At 36.9% G+C, this 16,546-nt stretch overlaps 2 protein-coding genes across 8 annotated transcripts in view; one reads left to right on the forward strand and one right to left on the reverse strand.

The window, feature by feature from the left end:
* Positions 1–12,612, forward strand: part of LOC135102925 (chromosome partition protein Smc-like) — a 42,496-nt gene extending 29,884 nt beyond the window's left edge. Inside the window, exon 5 of the mRNA XM_064008596.1 lies at positions 12,346–12,612. The gene's annotated coding sequence lies outside the window, so the exon portion shown is untranslated. The remainder of the gene's footprint in view (positions 1–12,345) is intronic.
* Positions 1–16,546, reverse strand: part of LOC135102923 (SH3 domain-containing protein 19-like) — a 38,765-nt gene that overhangs the window by 11,660 nt on the left and 10,559 nt on the right. For 4 of the 7 annotated variants that reach the window (XM_064008588.1, XM_064008589.1, XM_064008590.1 and 1 more), the window contains exons 3-7: positions 9,762–9,951; positions 5,240–5,308; positions 3,789–4,601; positions 2,041–2,118; positions 979–1,077 (exon numbers count right to left, since the gene is read on the reverse strand). In XM_064008588.1, the coding sequence (XP_063864658.1) occupies positions 979–1,077; positions 2,041–2,118; positions 3,789–4,601; positions 5,240–5,308; positions 9,762–9,951 (1,249 nt within the window). Of the gene's footprint in view, positions 1–978; positions 1,078–2,040; positions 2,119–3,788; positions 4,602–5,239; positions 5,309–9,761; positions 9,952–14,129; positions 14,606–16,546 lie in introns of those variants that run through there. The other 3 variants (XM_064008593.1, XM_064008592.1, XM_064008591.1) reach the window with 2 other exon arrangements.

Raw genomic sequence — 16,546 nt, forward strand, 5'->3', positions numbered from 1 at the left:
TTGACTCCATTCAGGGACTGGCACCTTGGTGGGCTTTTTTTTTTTTTTTTTTTTCAAATTTTGTTGCCCTCTTAAATAAAAATTTCTCAGTGCATCATAAATTATAACTGTAAAGACAAAGTAAGGAGAAAGGGAATCTCCTCTGAACATATGTTCCAACAATGAGACAGGAAATGACATCTTATCTAAGCTACCTTCCTTCAAGTGAGATCCTGAAGAGATACAAAAATTCTTTCATCGATAGAATACTTAAAAATCTTACAAGATCATCTCTTGGTTTTTGACACTTATCCTTAATTATCTAAAAATGTATTTTCTCCACCTTTCTGTACTTCATCCACATGGCACTGATGCCCTCTGGATGAAATAAAGATGGCGTCAATACCATCTCTATCTCTAAAAGCTGAACTCTTCTCTCAGACCTTTGTTAACATAACACTGAATGACTCTGTTTGTTCCTCCTTTACCTCCTCCCTCAGACTACATTATGCTATTCTTTGTAATTCTCTCTAGCCTTTATCTAGAAAGGCTTGTGGTCCTGAAGGAGTACTTTCTATTGTTCTCCACAATTGCTTCTCAATTTGCTCCTTGCCTGGTTCAGCTTTTCTTTATCAGTCAACATCCTCGTCTCCTTGCTTGAAGTTTGCCTATATTCAATCTGTTCTTAAGGAAGATGACAGTTTCAGTTCTTCAAATTACTGAGTAATAGCTGATTCCCAATCTACTATACAGCTCACAACCTTCTTTTTGATTGTCAGTATAGATTCCATAAGGATCAACTCACTATATTTTTCCTAGCTTTCCTTACAAAACCTTGGTTATTCTCTCTGATGGATTTCAGTGGAACTTTTGCTATTGCCTTAGATATTTCAGCATCTTTTGATAATCAGTCAGGAGCAAATCCATTCACAGCCACCAGTACTTTTGTACTAACTACAAGTCAGGTTTAATAGACAATTCAACAAAATTGAAACACACCTTGATGAAGTTTTGTGGAAACATGCCTTCTTTGGGTCCACAACGTCCAAAGAGCCACTCATCACTGATCCGGTAGAGGAGCTGGACCACATCACCTGTCTGTATGACATATCAAAAAGATTAGGTTTATTTTTTTGTAAAATATATTTAGTTTTCTGAGAACCTCATTGTTATCCAATATTCCCTTAAAGATCTTAAATATGTTGAATTTGATGTCAAAAATTAAAAATATATATTTACAATAGATCAGTGGTGATACATCGAGCACTATTTCTAAGGGAAGTACATGGAGAAATGTTTTGATTTTTTTCTTTTTTACTTTTATCTATTTAATTTATTTATATTTAACTTATCTTTTTTTACTTCACTTGTTTAACTTACAGGATATACAATAGACCATTTCTAGTCTCTTGAAGGAAGACACATTCACACACTCACAACATACAACACATCCCACAGGAGGGCAAGATCTGCTCTTGCTAGAGAAGCAAGGGCACAACTTGACTTATGTTCCTTGTCTATACACTAGTAGATAAACATGGCCAAGAGTACGTGAGAAGACAAGACCCCTCTTATTGTCACCTGGCCAGGGATTTAAACAAGGGATCTCACAGTTAAGAGTGCAGCACACTAGCTACAATTTTTTTTCTCTCTCCATTATTTCTGTCTTTGGAGAAGATGAAAATTATGACATTCCCTCAATTGTATACATTTAAGAAAGATTTAGGATTATGAATGAGATAATATCTAAAAGTTCTAATACTAGGCCCATTTCCAAGAAGTACTTTCTTAATATAAAGTTGAAAACCATCATCTACAAAATAATCCCCTTCAGCAACAATACAGCATTCCCAGTGCTAATGCCACTACTAAAAGGTTTTCTAGAAGTTTGCTTAACAAATATGTCAATTTGTGTTCTTTGATATAAACTGAACTTACATTTAAATGAAGGTAAATTTTAACACTAAAGGAGCATTTTGTTTCTAAGATGGATAGTAAATTATAATGTGATGTTTCACAGTATTTAACTATCGTCCCTCTTAAAGGTAAATATTAACTTGCCTTTAATGACAGATCATCTGGCTGTGTTCCAATGAAGTCAAAATCTGCAATGCCATGTGGTCTGTCATGATCCTCCTGCTGAAATTAAATATTCATTATTATAATAAGCAATTCATGTTAAAAATAACTGATCTATCTATAGAGTAGAATGTCTATTTAACACAAGTTAGTATGTAAGAATTCACTTGAAATCCCTCTCACACTAAATTAAAATATTATCACATTAAATTAAAATATTATCCAAGTGGAAAGGTTCTTGTGGTGGAATACAATGGGTGACAATTTCAATTCTTGTAAAATCATAATGATTTTTTAAACAGATTTTTCATCTTTATCTTATGTGCCATTTTCAGTCAATAATTTTAAATTGATTCATACTGAATTGACATTCTACTGTATATATCAGGCTCTGGCTGACATCTCTATAGAAGGAACACCTAGAGATTAGGCATCCTATATGCAACACAACCAAAACCACAGACACAGACACCCATATATTCCACACACACAAACACACACACACCTATCCACATTCACAAGCACCACAGTATAAGGACCACTTGCACAAACATACCCAGCTCTCTTCACATCAGGGCCTGAGAGCAGCTCTACCAAATACACCCCTTTTCCTGCATCTGATCCAAGAAATTCATTGGACTGGATGTAAGGGAACCTCATGTAGTAGTCCTGAAGGCTATTGTATCTCCTATTCATTCAGTCCTATAATGTACAACCATTCTTCCTTGTCCCACAGGCACACCTCTTGCATCTAAAGCTGTCTTCAAACTGTCCATTCATCCAATTTGTGGTTTTCTTATCCTTACATTCCTTACATCCAATCCAGTTATCTTCCATCTACGCCTATTGCTCTTCTTCCAAACAATCTAATCACTCCCTGCTCTGCTTGATAAGCCCACCTTCTTACAATCCTAGTTCTTCACTGTACTTTGCCATTTCCCACTTCATCCATATTTAATACTCCACATGTTTGTCAGGCAATAAATTTCTGTTATCAACCACCTCTTCTCCCTTGCTCCCATATTCCTTGTTTCAGCCCTATATAATACAGTCAGTACTACATATGCAGTCATAAGTATATAAGATTGCATCATCATACTTTGGTAACCTGTCAACACTGTCTGAAACAGTGTCAGTAGTATACTCTAAGTGTAAGCTAGTGTATTGCATGAGTATTCACATCGCCTAGGAATACTCATTAGTATTAATAATATATACAGGCATCATATATTATTTATTATTTTAAATACAAAAAATTGTATGTACTTAACAGTATTTCTCATTGTTGCCTGCATATATTATTACTAAAGATAAATATTCCTGAAGTGTACTGCATACACAGTTTCAGATGGGTAGGTTGCTTGAATACAGTACTACAACCTTCAGTCCCCAGGACCACAATTGTAGTATATGCTCATACAAACTTCTCTTTGTATTCACAATTTACAACCATAGCACATGTCACTTCTGTCTATGTTTTTCTTGCTTCATGAATTCTTTCACTACATCTTATTCTTATTTAGTACTTTAAAACAACCTATCTCCTCATGCAACATAGCATTCAAAACTGCATTCAGTTTTTTACCATCCAACATCCTCATATATTCCTTACTTTAGTTTTACAATTATTCACTATTTATAACAACATTAATAGTGATTATAATAGCAATGAAGTAAGAAGCATTAACTGCATTCATATTTAACACTTTAAAGCTCATTTTAATAATTACTTCTGTTTCTGGCCGTGGAGGGAGTGGTGGAGGCTCTTCAGGGATAGTTTGATCCATTATGTGTGAGGTACTATTATCCCTTGTGCCAGGTTGTTTAGCAGTGTTTCCTTTAAGTGCAGCACTCCAGTTTATTGTTTCCAGTTCACCTATTTGAGAGCTTACAACATTATCACCTGCTCTTTCAACCTGAACACTGGAAACTGGAGCTTTAGGACGTATTATAGTGGGCTTAAAATTACTTTTATTTTCTGGTTTTGAAGAACTGATTTGAGTATCAGATTTAATCTGATTAAGTGATCTGGATAGCTGTGAAGTGCTCAGAGGTGCTGAGGTATTCTGAAGTTGTTGATTTTGAATATTATATTTACTTGCTCTGCTTGCTAATGTATCAAAAGGATCTTGGTTTTCCTCAAGAGCAAATATATTTTGAGAGGCAGAAAATGTAGGAGCAGACATGTTTGAGTAAAATGAAGATACCCCTACTTTTTTAGGTACTGCATAAATATTATTCTCCTGGATAGAGCCAAAAGGATCAAAGCTATCATCAAATCCTGAACTCTGGTTGCCAGTTGACGATTCACTGCCAAAACTGTTAACACTGAGACCATCACTGCCAGATCGTGTAGTAGGTGAGCCAGGTGGGGAAGACAAGTCTATCAGTGATGCCTCAGTCACTGGAGTGCAAGGTGCTGATGTGGTACTGTGAGTGAGTGACTGTCTTGAGCGGGATGATGGTGGACCACGGAGTTTACCAATGATGCTTCCCACCCCACTTTTTGAAGAGCTTGAGTGGTCAGGTTGCTGGTGAGACTTCTGTGAAAAAAGATACATATGCATATTATACATGGCTTATATTTTACTGTAATATGCTATGGGTTTTATGTAGCAATTGTAAAGTTTCTAGATCTAAGACACTTTTTCTAGTAATGGTATACAGCTATTTCTGTAAAATTTACTGTACTCTTGAAAAGAAATACTACTGAAACAACCAAGCAATGCTTCATACCTTATACATAAATATTCTTCTATTACTTGTTACTGATGTTGGTAACCTTATTACTGATGTGGCGGTTACCACAGACTATCAAAATTATTTATTGTTTACATCTTACCAGAATATTTTACTTCCAGTGCAGGTTCAAAACATTAAAAATTATTAAATAAAGTAAATAGAAACTTTGCTCTACCAAAATTTTGTATTGATTATCACCATCCATCTTTCCTTCTTGCTGGAAGTGTATTTTTTAAGTTAAAGAAAGTTACTGCTCTATATGCTCACACTTCCATCTTACAGCTATCAACTTCTATTCTAGACACTTTAAAATTTCAATTGAAAGTTCAATGCATTATAACTGATACATCAACTTTTAAACAAGACTACTGCTACAGTAATCTGTGAACAGACTTTGCTACTGACTTAACTACAGACTGAATGAGATTGAGTCACTCACAAAATAAGTCAGAAAGTTTGATGTTGCACATTTCCCATGATTCACCACTGTGGGTAGGCACTGGATGTCCTGGTGGCAGTATGGATTACCACACAACTGTTAACCTTAATAATATCTAAGGGCTATATGTACAACCAAAATGTAACATTATAAATTTCGGTGACTACTTTTCATGGCTCTCTGAATATCTAAGGTGATGTACAAAATTTTGGTAAATACTCATCCTGGTGCGGACATCACAGTAATACAAATAACCCAAAGAAAATACCTGGAACAATTTTTTTTTATGTATGTAGAGCACTGCCCCCCCTGCCCCCCCCCCAAAAAAAAAAAAAGTGCCAGTCCCTGAATGTTCAAGTCAAGAGCGATCATCAAAAATTAAAGGATGAGTGTCTTGAAACCTCCCTCTTGAAAGAGTTTCAAGTCATAGGAAAGAAGAAATACAGAAGCAGGCAGGGAGTTCCAGTGTTTACCAGAGAAAAGGATGAATGATTGAAAATAATGGTTAATTCTTGCATTAGAGAAGTGGACAGAATAGGGGTGAGAGAAAGAAGAAAGTCTTGTGCATTGTGGCTGTGGGAGGAGGGGTGGCATGCAGTTAGCTAGATCAGAAGAGCAGTTGGCATGAGAATAGTAGTAAAAGATAGCAAGAGATGTAATGCTGCAATGATGAGAGAGACTGAAGACAGTCAGTTAGATGAAAAGCTCTTGATTCCACCCTGTCTAAATGAGTGGTATGAGTGGAACCCCCTCCATACATGTGAAGCATACTTCATATATGAACAGATAAGGCCCCTGTACAAAGTTAGCAGTTGGGGGGGATAAGAAACACACGACACAGAATGCCTAACTTTATAGAAGCTGTTTTAGCTAGAGATGAGATGTGAAGTTTTCAGTTTAGATTATAAGTAAAGGACAGACAGAGGATATTCAGTGTAGAAGAGGGGACAACTGAGTGTCAATGAAGAAGAGTGGATAGTTATCTGGAAGGTTATGTCAAGTTGATAGATGGAAGGATGGAGGTGTTGAATAATACTAAGTTTGCTTTGCCTAAATCAGAAATTTTTGAGAGATCAGAAGTCAGGCATTCTGTGGCTACCCTGCATGAGCTGTTTACTTCCTGAAGGGTCAGACATCTATGAAAAAACATGGAAAAGTGCAGGGTGGTATCATCAGCATAGGAGTGGATAGGGCAAGAAGTTTGGTTTAAATCATTGATGAATAATAAGAAGAGAGTGGGTGACAAGACAGAACCCTGAGGAACACCACTGTTAATGGACTTTGGAGAAGAACAGTGACTGTCTATCACAGCAGCAACAGAATGGTCAGAAAGGAAACTTGAGATGAAGTTACAGAGAGGAGGATAGAAGTTGTATGAGGATAGTTATCAAAATTATCAAAGCTTTGCCAGACTATCAAAAGCTTTTGATATGTCTAAAGCAACAACAAAAGTTTCTCCAAGATCCCTAAAAGAGGATCACCAAGACTCAGTAATGAAAGCCAGATCATCAGCAGAGTGGCCTCAACAAAACCCATACTAGCAATTGGATAGAAGGTTGTGAAGTGATAGATATTTAAGAGTCCCTTAAACTACCATCCTATTGCTTTCATTTCCTACTTCTGTAAAGTTTTTTAATCTACTCTCAACTGGAGGATTCTTAAACATCTATCACTTCACAACCTTCAATCCAGTTGCTAGTATGGGTTTTGTCGAAGCCACTCTGCTGATGATCTGGCTTTCGACAAAACCCATACTAGCAATCGGATAAAAGGTTGTGAAGTGATAGATGTTTAAGAATCTTCCAGTTGAGAGTAGATTAAAAACTTTAGAGAGGTAATGAAAGCCAGATCATCAGCAGAGTGGCCTTGACAAAACCCATACTAGCAATCGGATAGAAGGTTGTGAAGTGATAGATGTTTAAGAATCTTCCAGTTGAGAGTATATTACAAAACTTTTGAGAGGTAGGAAATTAAAGCAATAGGACAGTAGTTTCAGGGATTAGAAGTCACCCTTTTAAGGAACAGGCTGAATAGAGGCAAACTTTCAGCAGGAAGGAAAGGTAGATGTTGACAGGCAGAGTTGAAAGAGTTTGACTAGGCAAGGTGAAAGCACAAAGGCACAGTTTCAGAGAATAATATGAAGGACCCCTTCAGGTCCATAAGCCTTCTGAGGTTAAGGCCAACAAGGGCATGGAAAACATCACTGTGAAGGATCTTAATGGGTAGCATGAAGTAGTCAGAGGGTGGAGGAGAGGGAGGAACAAGCCCTGAATCATCCAAGGTGGTGTTTTTAGCAAAGGTTTGAACAAAGAATTCAGCTTTGGAAATAGATGAGATGGCAGTGGTGCTATCAAGTTGAAATAAAGGAGGGAAAGATGAAGAAACAGAGTTATTGGAGATGTTTTGGCTAGGTGTCAAAAATCATGAGGGGAGTTAGTTCTTGAAAGATTTTGACATTTTATATTAATGAAGGAGTTTTTGGCTAGTTGGAGAAAAGAGGTGGCATGATTCTGGGCAGAAATATGAAGTGCATAAGATTCAGGTGATGGAATGCTCAAGTACCTTTTGTGGGTCATCTCTCTATCATGTATAGCATGAGAACAGGCTGTGTTAAATCAAGGTTTGTAAGGAGGTTTGGACTGAGAGAGAGTGAGGAATGTACACCTCCATGTCAGACACTATCACCACTGTTATGCTCTCAGCACACAGAGATGGGTCTCTAAGAATAATAGCTCCTCAGGTTGCCTCAATTGGCAGAGGCAAAACACCAGAGGCACATCTGCTTTGGGAAATCCTGAGGAAGGATTGGAGTGATAGGACAAGATACAGACATGAGGTTGTAATCAGAGGAGTCCAACAGAGAAGATAGGATGATAGCATAAACAGAAAGATTAAAAATTAGGAAAAGGTCAAGAATGTTGGGCATATCTCCAAGACGGTCAGGAATAAGAGTAGGGTGTTGCACCAGTTAGTCTAGGTTGTGGAGGATAGCTGAGTTAAAGGCGAGTTCACCAGGATGGTCAGTGAAGGGAGAGGAAAGCCAAAGCTGGTGGTGAACACTGAAGTCTCCAAGTGGAGGTCTTTGCAAAAAGGAAGAGAATCAGGATGTGCTCCACTTTGGAGGTTAAGAAGTTGAAAATTTTGTATAGTCAGGAGTTAGGTGAGAGGTATACAGCACAGATAAATTCACTTTGAAAGTGACTCTGTAGTCTTAGCCAGATGGTGGAAAATTTGGAACATTCAAGAGTATGGGCACAAAAAGCAGGTTAAGTCATTGCACACATGGACACAACATCCACCTTTGGGTTGAAAATGAGGATAGAGAAAGTAGGAGGGACAACCTGTGTTTCGGTGAGGAAAAGAAGATGAAGTTTAGTAGAGAAGAAGTGGTGTTCTAGATTGAAAATTAGATCTAAGGCTGCAAATGTTGCAGAAGTTAATGAAGAAAAAGTTGATGGGGGTGCCAAAACACTTAGGATCAATACCAGAAGAGCAGTATGACCTGGGGACATTTTTGGAACCTTCCCCAGGCAAGGACTCCAAAGCTGGCGTAGGAGCTACCATATTAAATTTTTAATTTTGAGTGAAGTATATGTGTGTGTGTAATTAGGTGCATGTAGTTTTGTGTGAAGGAAGAGGGTTATCTTTAGAGGGAAGCATTCAGTGAGGTCACAGCTGGTTTACTGGAAAGTTCACAGCACCCCCTGATCCAGTATTTGAGATCTCACTGGGTCTTGTTTTTGCAGGTGTCTACTGCCTACTCTGCAACATATGATATTGTCTGACCTAAAATAAACAATAAAGGTGCTGCAATCATAAGTGAATCATTAAGGAAATATCAATTAGAGCTCAATGAAAGGTGACAGAAAAAATAGTATACTTGGTAAACTAGCAGATAATCAGTTCTTTATAAGGTTACATAAAGTGTGGAAAGAAGAATGTTCACATGGGAGTACAAATATTTATCTCAGTAATTGTGATCATCAAATGATTTATTTCAAAATCACAAATAAATGTAAGCTTCATAGCAGTAGATGTAATATCAAAACAAAAGAAAAACAGTTCCAAGAATGATACCTGATACTGTTTGGGATCAGCTTGACCAGTGATCCCAATGTTACATGGACTGCACCATCTAGATTCTAGAGGATCTTAAGTGAAAAGAAAATAGTACCTATGAAATTCTCCTATACTTATAGACCTGCTGTGGATCACCATGCAAAGCAGTAGAAAATGGTTATTATCCATGCTCCAGGATATGCTTAGAGACTGGCACCTTCATTTGTTTTTTCACTTCCACTCTTCCCCCCCCCCCCCCAAAAAAAAAAGTTACAAATTATTAAATTCATATTTCACCTATGTAATTGAGATAAATAGTCATAAGCTGAAAGTTGTTAAAAGATAAGTAGGGCTGACTGTCTTCATTATATATAAGAATTATTGCTGTAACTGTGAAGATGACTTCAGTCACAAATTTACTTTGTAGTTTCAATGCTACAAATCAATCCAAAACAATACTAACATGTGATGGATTTTTTTTGGGTGGGGGAGGTCTAGGAGGAGGGGCCCTCTTCTGTGTACCATTGTTGAGTGGTAGTGAGGCAGATCTTGGTAGACCATTCTGGGAGGACCTCTGTAGTGGCACTTTAGACCTGGCTGTGCTGTGTATGTTTTCTTCTTCTCCTTGGTCTATGATGAGGAGATCATCATTCCTGCAGTATACATATTTCTCTCAATTATTAATTACTTTGAAATTAATTATGTAAAAAAAAGAATAAAAAAAAATCTTTCATTCCCTGGGACATACACTGAAAGGCTCGTCTTTATAAGAATTACTATCACACATATAAAAATCTCAGATATACACACCAATCACAGTAAATGCACATAAATTTATCCCACACAAGCATGTCACTACACAAACATTTAGCCAAGTTAATGATGCATCACACAGATTAAGTGCATCAAGTAATTACATGAACATATTTCTGGATAATGGAAAGAGTAAGAAGCAAACACTAAGTGCAGACTTACACAAAATTTTACAGGGACTATATTAGATGAGCCAGTTTTGGAGTTTAATGCCCAAATAGCAGCATAAAATGGATAGATGGAACTGAGACACCCAAGAAGAGAAGGGTTTGGTGGTGACAATACATCATAAAAGGCACATTAAAAGAATTAATGGAGAGCATATACTGTACATATAATGTTTTTGCCATCATAAAAAATAACTACAGTACTAATAGATTGGAATGTAGATTGCTGATATAATACAGTATTAATAGACTGTAATATAGATTGTTGATATAATATTAATGTCCAATGTAGATTGTTGATATAATATCAATGTCCAAATAATAATAATGACTGTAGCAGAAGTATGGCATGTATGGTGAGTGCATGAAAATAGGTTATTTTTTTACTTAAGAAGAACTTGTAGTTTACACATAAGTAGGATGTGTCACAATTTGCTGACATCACAGAAATGATCCTCTGCAACTTATTTTAGGTGCTCAGCTAGTCTAAGACCAGAGGTTGGGACCCTGTGGTGTAAATAGATTGTCTTGGGTTAATTATGGTGCAAGTGTTTAGACAACCTCAGCAACCTCGGTTACTGAATGTCTCCCTTTTCGAACAACTCAGTTTTCAAACAAAAATTTTAACACACAATTGCTTTGGTTGCCAAATCATAATTAAGTTTTCAAACAAAGTTACTTGATTTCAAATACTACAAGACATAGCAAAAGCTGCAATTTATTACTAAAAATATTTCCTTTGTTTTTATATATTTGGAGGAGAGACACAGAGGGTAAGAAGGAGAGACACAGAGGGTAAGACAGTACTTCAATCTTCACCACTACTGCACAACTGCATTTTCCCAGTAGCTTTTCCCAGCAGCAAGATGTCTAAGTGTTATGATCACTTTCATTTTGGCAGTGAGTGGGTTGCTCCTCTCTGTGTCACTCTATAAAGCTTCCTGCACCATGTAGAGAATGTCTACATGGTCTAAACAATATCTTTTGATGAGTTCTGTGTTACTAAGTTCATTCAATACATCTTTTCTGGATAGAAAATTTCTAAACTGGAGATGTGAAGTGGCCATCTTAGCAATGGGAGTGTAGGTCATTACTCACAAAGACGTGGTGGACAGGTGTCTGAGAACGGATTAATCTACAGTAAAATCCCTCTTATCCGGCATCAATGGGACTGCTGACATGCCGGATACTTGAATATTGCTGGATACTTGAATAGAAGTGAAATTATGTCCACAATCACCACCCTACACTCAAGCATCTTACCATAACAAAGATCAGCTGATCTTAATCAGCAGCTGATTTGATCAGCTGCTTAAGTGTAAGCACAACACGCTTCCTCTTTTCTACAACTTTAGGCATGATGAAGGCATCAGGCGATAAACAGTGCACACGCGGGACTGAGTCACTGAGTAAACACAGTGCAGTGGGCCGCAGGTGGCGCGAAGCAGTGCGCTCTGGTGGCGAGGGGACAAAGTATGCCTCGCGTGGGAATTTTAATCGATTTTATGAGTACACATTGATTTTTTATTGATTTTAAGGCTCGGGGAAAAATGTGCCGGATACTTGAAGCTGCCGGATACTCGAATGCCGGATGAGAGGGATTTTACTGTATTTTACATTGATTCCTATGGGGAAAATAGTTTCGGTTTTTAACATTTTGGATTTCAAATGGCATTCAGGAGCGAATTCAGTTTGAATACCGAGGTTCCACTGTATATGGGACTTTGCAACAGTGGAAAATGTTAGGAGGGAGCAAGGTCGGCAGTGAGCGGGGCAGTCTGTTGGTTGTTGTGCTATTGGTGAGTGTCATGACTGTGTCTGTTGGTGTTGGCTTCTTGCTTATGTGGCAATTTGTGGGCCTTGGTATCAGTGTGTTGGAAGGGGTTTTGCTGTGGTTGTCATACAAGGCTCAAGGGTACCTAGTGATTCAGTCTGTCTGGGAATGTCCATGGCAGGGAGCGAAAAGGTGTTGAAGGTCTCTGGTCGTTATTCCTCCGAGGTAGACTTGGGGTTTCTTGGCTAGAGGTGGGTGTGACTAAATTTGTTTTTATTCCTTCTCTACTACAGACCCAGAACTCAGCACTACTCTACAGTGCTGTTCTTGGAGCCTCCCTCATGGCTGTGGTATGGAACAACTCCACATAGAAGTAACACAAAACAGCAATTTGAAAAATGTATTACTCATGGGCCTTGTAAACGTTCATTCCCACATAGTAAAGGAGTGTTATACACAAAATATAAAGCTGTCTGTCTGTACATACATTTTGTGACATGTTCAAATACAACTTTGGGTGTCTGAAAACAGTTAATAATTGGGCAATTTAACTGAAACAATCCAGTTTACTGTCTTTCCTTTCTTCATCTATATATAATGGCATACATCAGTTATATGCAAAATATTTTCTTAATAGTGAATACATTTTTAATAAGAAAATGTACTGTATATATGTATGTAACTTATAATATATATATATATATATATATATATATATATATATATATATATATATATATATATATATATATATATATATATATATATATATATATATACACACACACACACACACACACACACACACACACACACACACACACACACACACACACACACACCCACACCAAGTTGACATTCACTGAAGGAGGGGGCCTGGGTAGCCCTGTCATAAGTGTGTGTATGTGCACATAAGCACATAATTCAATGTCAAGAATTGCAGGGAATGGGCAAGATGAAATTTTTTTCAGTTTTTTAAATTTCAATGATTAACTAATCTATTTTTATCTCTGCTATAACAGAATAATTCTTATTAATGTTAGTCATTAAGAGGTTGAAATCTCTCGTCCACCTTATACTTGTTTCTTGGAGGCTGGGATATCATCTGCCCCTGGTCATTTGATAACTATTTCCTCTAGGAACAACTACAAAGGGAGTGGCCATACTGGCAAAGCATCTACCTTTACCTATCCCAACACATTCCCCCTGTTTATTCTAATCTCTATTTTTTTATTAATTAATTTTTATAAGAGGAACACTGGCCAAGGGGAAGAAAAATGTTAAAAAGCCCATTAGAGTGCCAGTCCCCAAAGAAAAAGTCAGTATGATTATCAAAAAACAGAGTACAAGTGTCTTGAAACTTCCTCTTCTTTCAAGCATGTAATCTTTTACTTGATTCTTCCACTTCCATGTGATTTTCCTCTCCTAGTATCAGGACTAATGATTTACAATTTCTTACACTTCATTCTTCATCTTCTATATAAAATAAAATTATCCCAATGCATTTATTTCCATGTATGTTATCACTCCATAACCATTTTATTTAAAAATGAAACAAGTACTTTCTGATGATTTTGAATTGTGTGATCAAATTACTGCTTTCCAGCAATATAAGGTTTCCTTTTATTGAAGGGGAGAATAGACTTCCCTCCAGCAATTTTCTGACTTTGTGGTGCATTACCACTGGCCAACTCACCATCTGCCTCACTTCCTTTATCTCCAAATCCTGCAGTCGTTACACCTATTAATTATCACACTGTCTCCAAATGCTCCATAAAATATCCTAGTTAATGACATTCCCAAGTCAACCTGAATCTCCCAGTGTAACTTCACATAACACTGCCTAACTGACCCTGGACTATTATGGTTAATTCTTGTTAATTTGTACTGCCCTGGATCAGTCATGAAAATAATTACAATTATGAGATCTAAATGATGAAATGGATAAGGACAGAGTACCTGGAGCATGTGGCCTTCCAAAATCACATGATTAATATGTATGTAAATACAGTATAAAGTAATTGGGACTACATATTTTAACAAGAAAGGTATAAGCACAACAAGTAGATAGACTCACCATCTGTTCAGGGAGCAATAGTGTGCATTGTTTTCCTTCCACCATCTTTTACCGTGCATTTTCTTACTACTTATGACAGATGTCGGATCATAATGACTAATAATGATGCAAGCGAGAAAAAATTGGAAAGCTGAGATGATAATTATGAAGTGGATGACAACATGTCTTCTGCCACACTAGTTTTCTTCCTCCTTCCTTAAGGAAATAAGACAAAGGGGGTTCAAATCATCTTCCATCACTCAAAAGATATCATGAAGACTTATGAGTGTTAACAGTAGGATTGAAGATTCATAAATTAAATAAAGTGAAATTGTGTAGAAGCTATATTAGTCACATGAATCAGTTTGAATAATTCACTATGGCATTCCATGTGAGTGCTTCACACTACTCACATGAAGTTGTGAAAATTCACAATGTGTCAACAACACAGTCTTTATAATTGTCAACTGTCACAGAAAGACTTGAAATAAACTGAGAGATGTGGAGCTCAGGAAGTGACATTGTTTATATACTCTTTATCAAACTGTTGAAGTCAGGATATCCTGCCCCTTTATACATAGCAATTCATGAGAGCAAGATTTTATTGTATAGTTAATTCATAGCTTTGTAATTGAAAAATTTCTTAAAAAATATGCATCAAAGCCAGCCCAAAGCAAGGACCTGATATTCTTATAATTAAACTTGAATTTTTCCAATAGCAAAAGAACCAATTCTCCATCATGGTTTATAAATGTTGTGTGTGTGTGTACATACATACACACACACACAAAAAAAAAAAAAAAAAAAAAAAAAAAAAAAAGTTGATTTCCATGATAAGACCAAGATTGGAATATGCAGCAGTGGTATGGTCTCCTCATATAAAGAGTAATATTATAAAATTAGAAAGGGTACAAAGAGCAGTCACTAAGATGGTTCTGGAGTTGAGTAAGTCAACCTATGAAGAGAGATTAAGAATGTTGGAAATTCCTACCCTTGAAAATAGGAGAGAGAGAGAGGGGATTTAATAAACATCTATAGAATGATGAATGGTATGGAAAATGTGGACAATGAATGTTTTATAATTTTAGACAGTACAGGGGGACACAGTAAGCTGAAGAAAGTTAACTGTAGAAGAGACATCAAGAAGTATATTTTCCTCACAGAAGTGTGAACAAATGGAATGAACTCAATGAAGACATTGTCAATGCCATAGCTGTCCATGCTTTTAAGACCAAACTGGATGGATATAGAGATAGGATACTATGAGATTACTCCCCTCCCGTAAACCACAACTAGATAAATACAACTAGGTAAATACACACAATGTGTGCACACTGCCCAGCTGATCAGATGCATCCACAGCAACTCCAAGGATATATCTAGGTTTTGGTTGTACAAAGGGGCTGAGCTTGAGTCCCGTCTCCATAATAGGAAATTGTGTGATGTGTGAGTGCAGGGGAAGTGAAGTTAAAATCAGGAAGTGGCCAAAAGGGTGAAATGGGAGGATAGTGAAAAGTAAACATTGTCAGTGATATCAAAAAGGAAGATGGCGGCCGGCACGGCAAATGTTTTCAGAGGATTCAAGGATGAGGACCTCAATGTAGCTTGTACAAATAGACGAACGTGGGAAACAGAAGAAAATGTGAAAATATGAGAAGAAATACGTAACTTAGCAGCGATAATAAATAAGTGGTAGGAAGAGAGAAAAGTGGTTGGTGACAATGTAAAAAAAAAAAAAAAAAAAAAATATCCAGTGATATAACAGCAATGAAGAAGAGAGAGATGGAAAAAGATGGAAAAATTGTAGACATGAAAGTGTGGAAATGGTGGCACAAAGGTGCCACGGAAGATCACCAAGCGGAAGCTTAAAAATTGTGTATACAAATACAGATGGTTTGGTGTTGAGCCTAAAGGAGCTTAATGACTACCTAAAAAGCAATAAATCTGATGTGATATGTTTAATGGAAACCAAACTAAAAGAGGAAATAAAGATGAGATTTGCAAAGGAAGGTTATACCACATGGAGGAGAGATAGAAAAGGAAAGGGAGGAGGAGGAGAAGGAGGAGGAGGAGGAAGAGGAGGAGGAGGAGTGATGATAATGGTAAAAGAGGATATTGTTGTTGAGGAAGTGGATTATGGTGATGGAATGGCAGAAACTTTGAGTGTTGTGATTAAGATCAAAGTGAAAAAAGGAAAGTTATTGTGATGTACATACCACCAAAAACTAATGCATGGGAGACCAATAGTTATAAAAATTATGCAACTAGAAACAAGAAATAGCATAGAGGAAATGATAAGGAAAAGTAACAAAGTGATCTTAGTAAGCAACTTCAGCATTAAAGGAATTAACTGGGAGGAAATGGAAGTGAAGGAAAATGTTGGGTCATGGAGTGAAGAACTTATGCATACCATGATGATGAATACAGTGAGACAGTGG

This window comes from Scylla paramamosain, chromosome 8 (assembly GCF_035594125.1).
Source record: "Scylla paramamosain isolate STU-SP2022 chromosome 8, ASM3559412v1, whole genome shotgun sequence".
Classification (NCBI taxonomy): domain Eukaryota; kingdom Metazoa; phylum Arthropoda; class Malacostraca; order Decapoda; family Portunidae; genus Scylla; species Scylla paramamosain.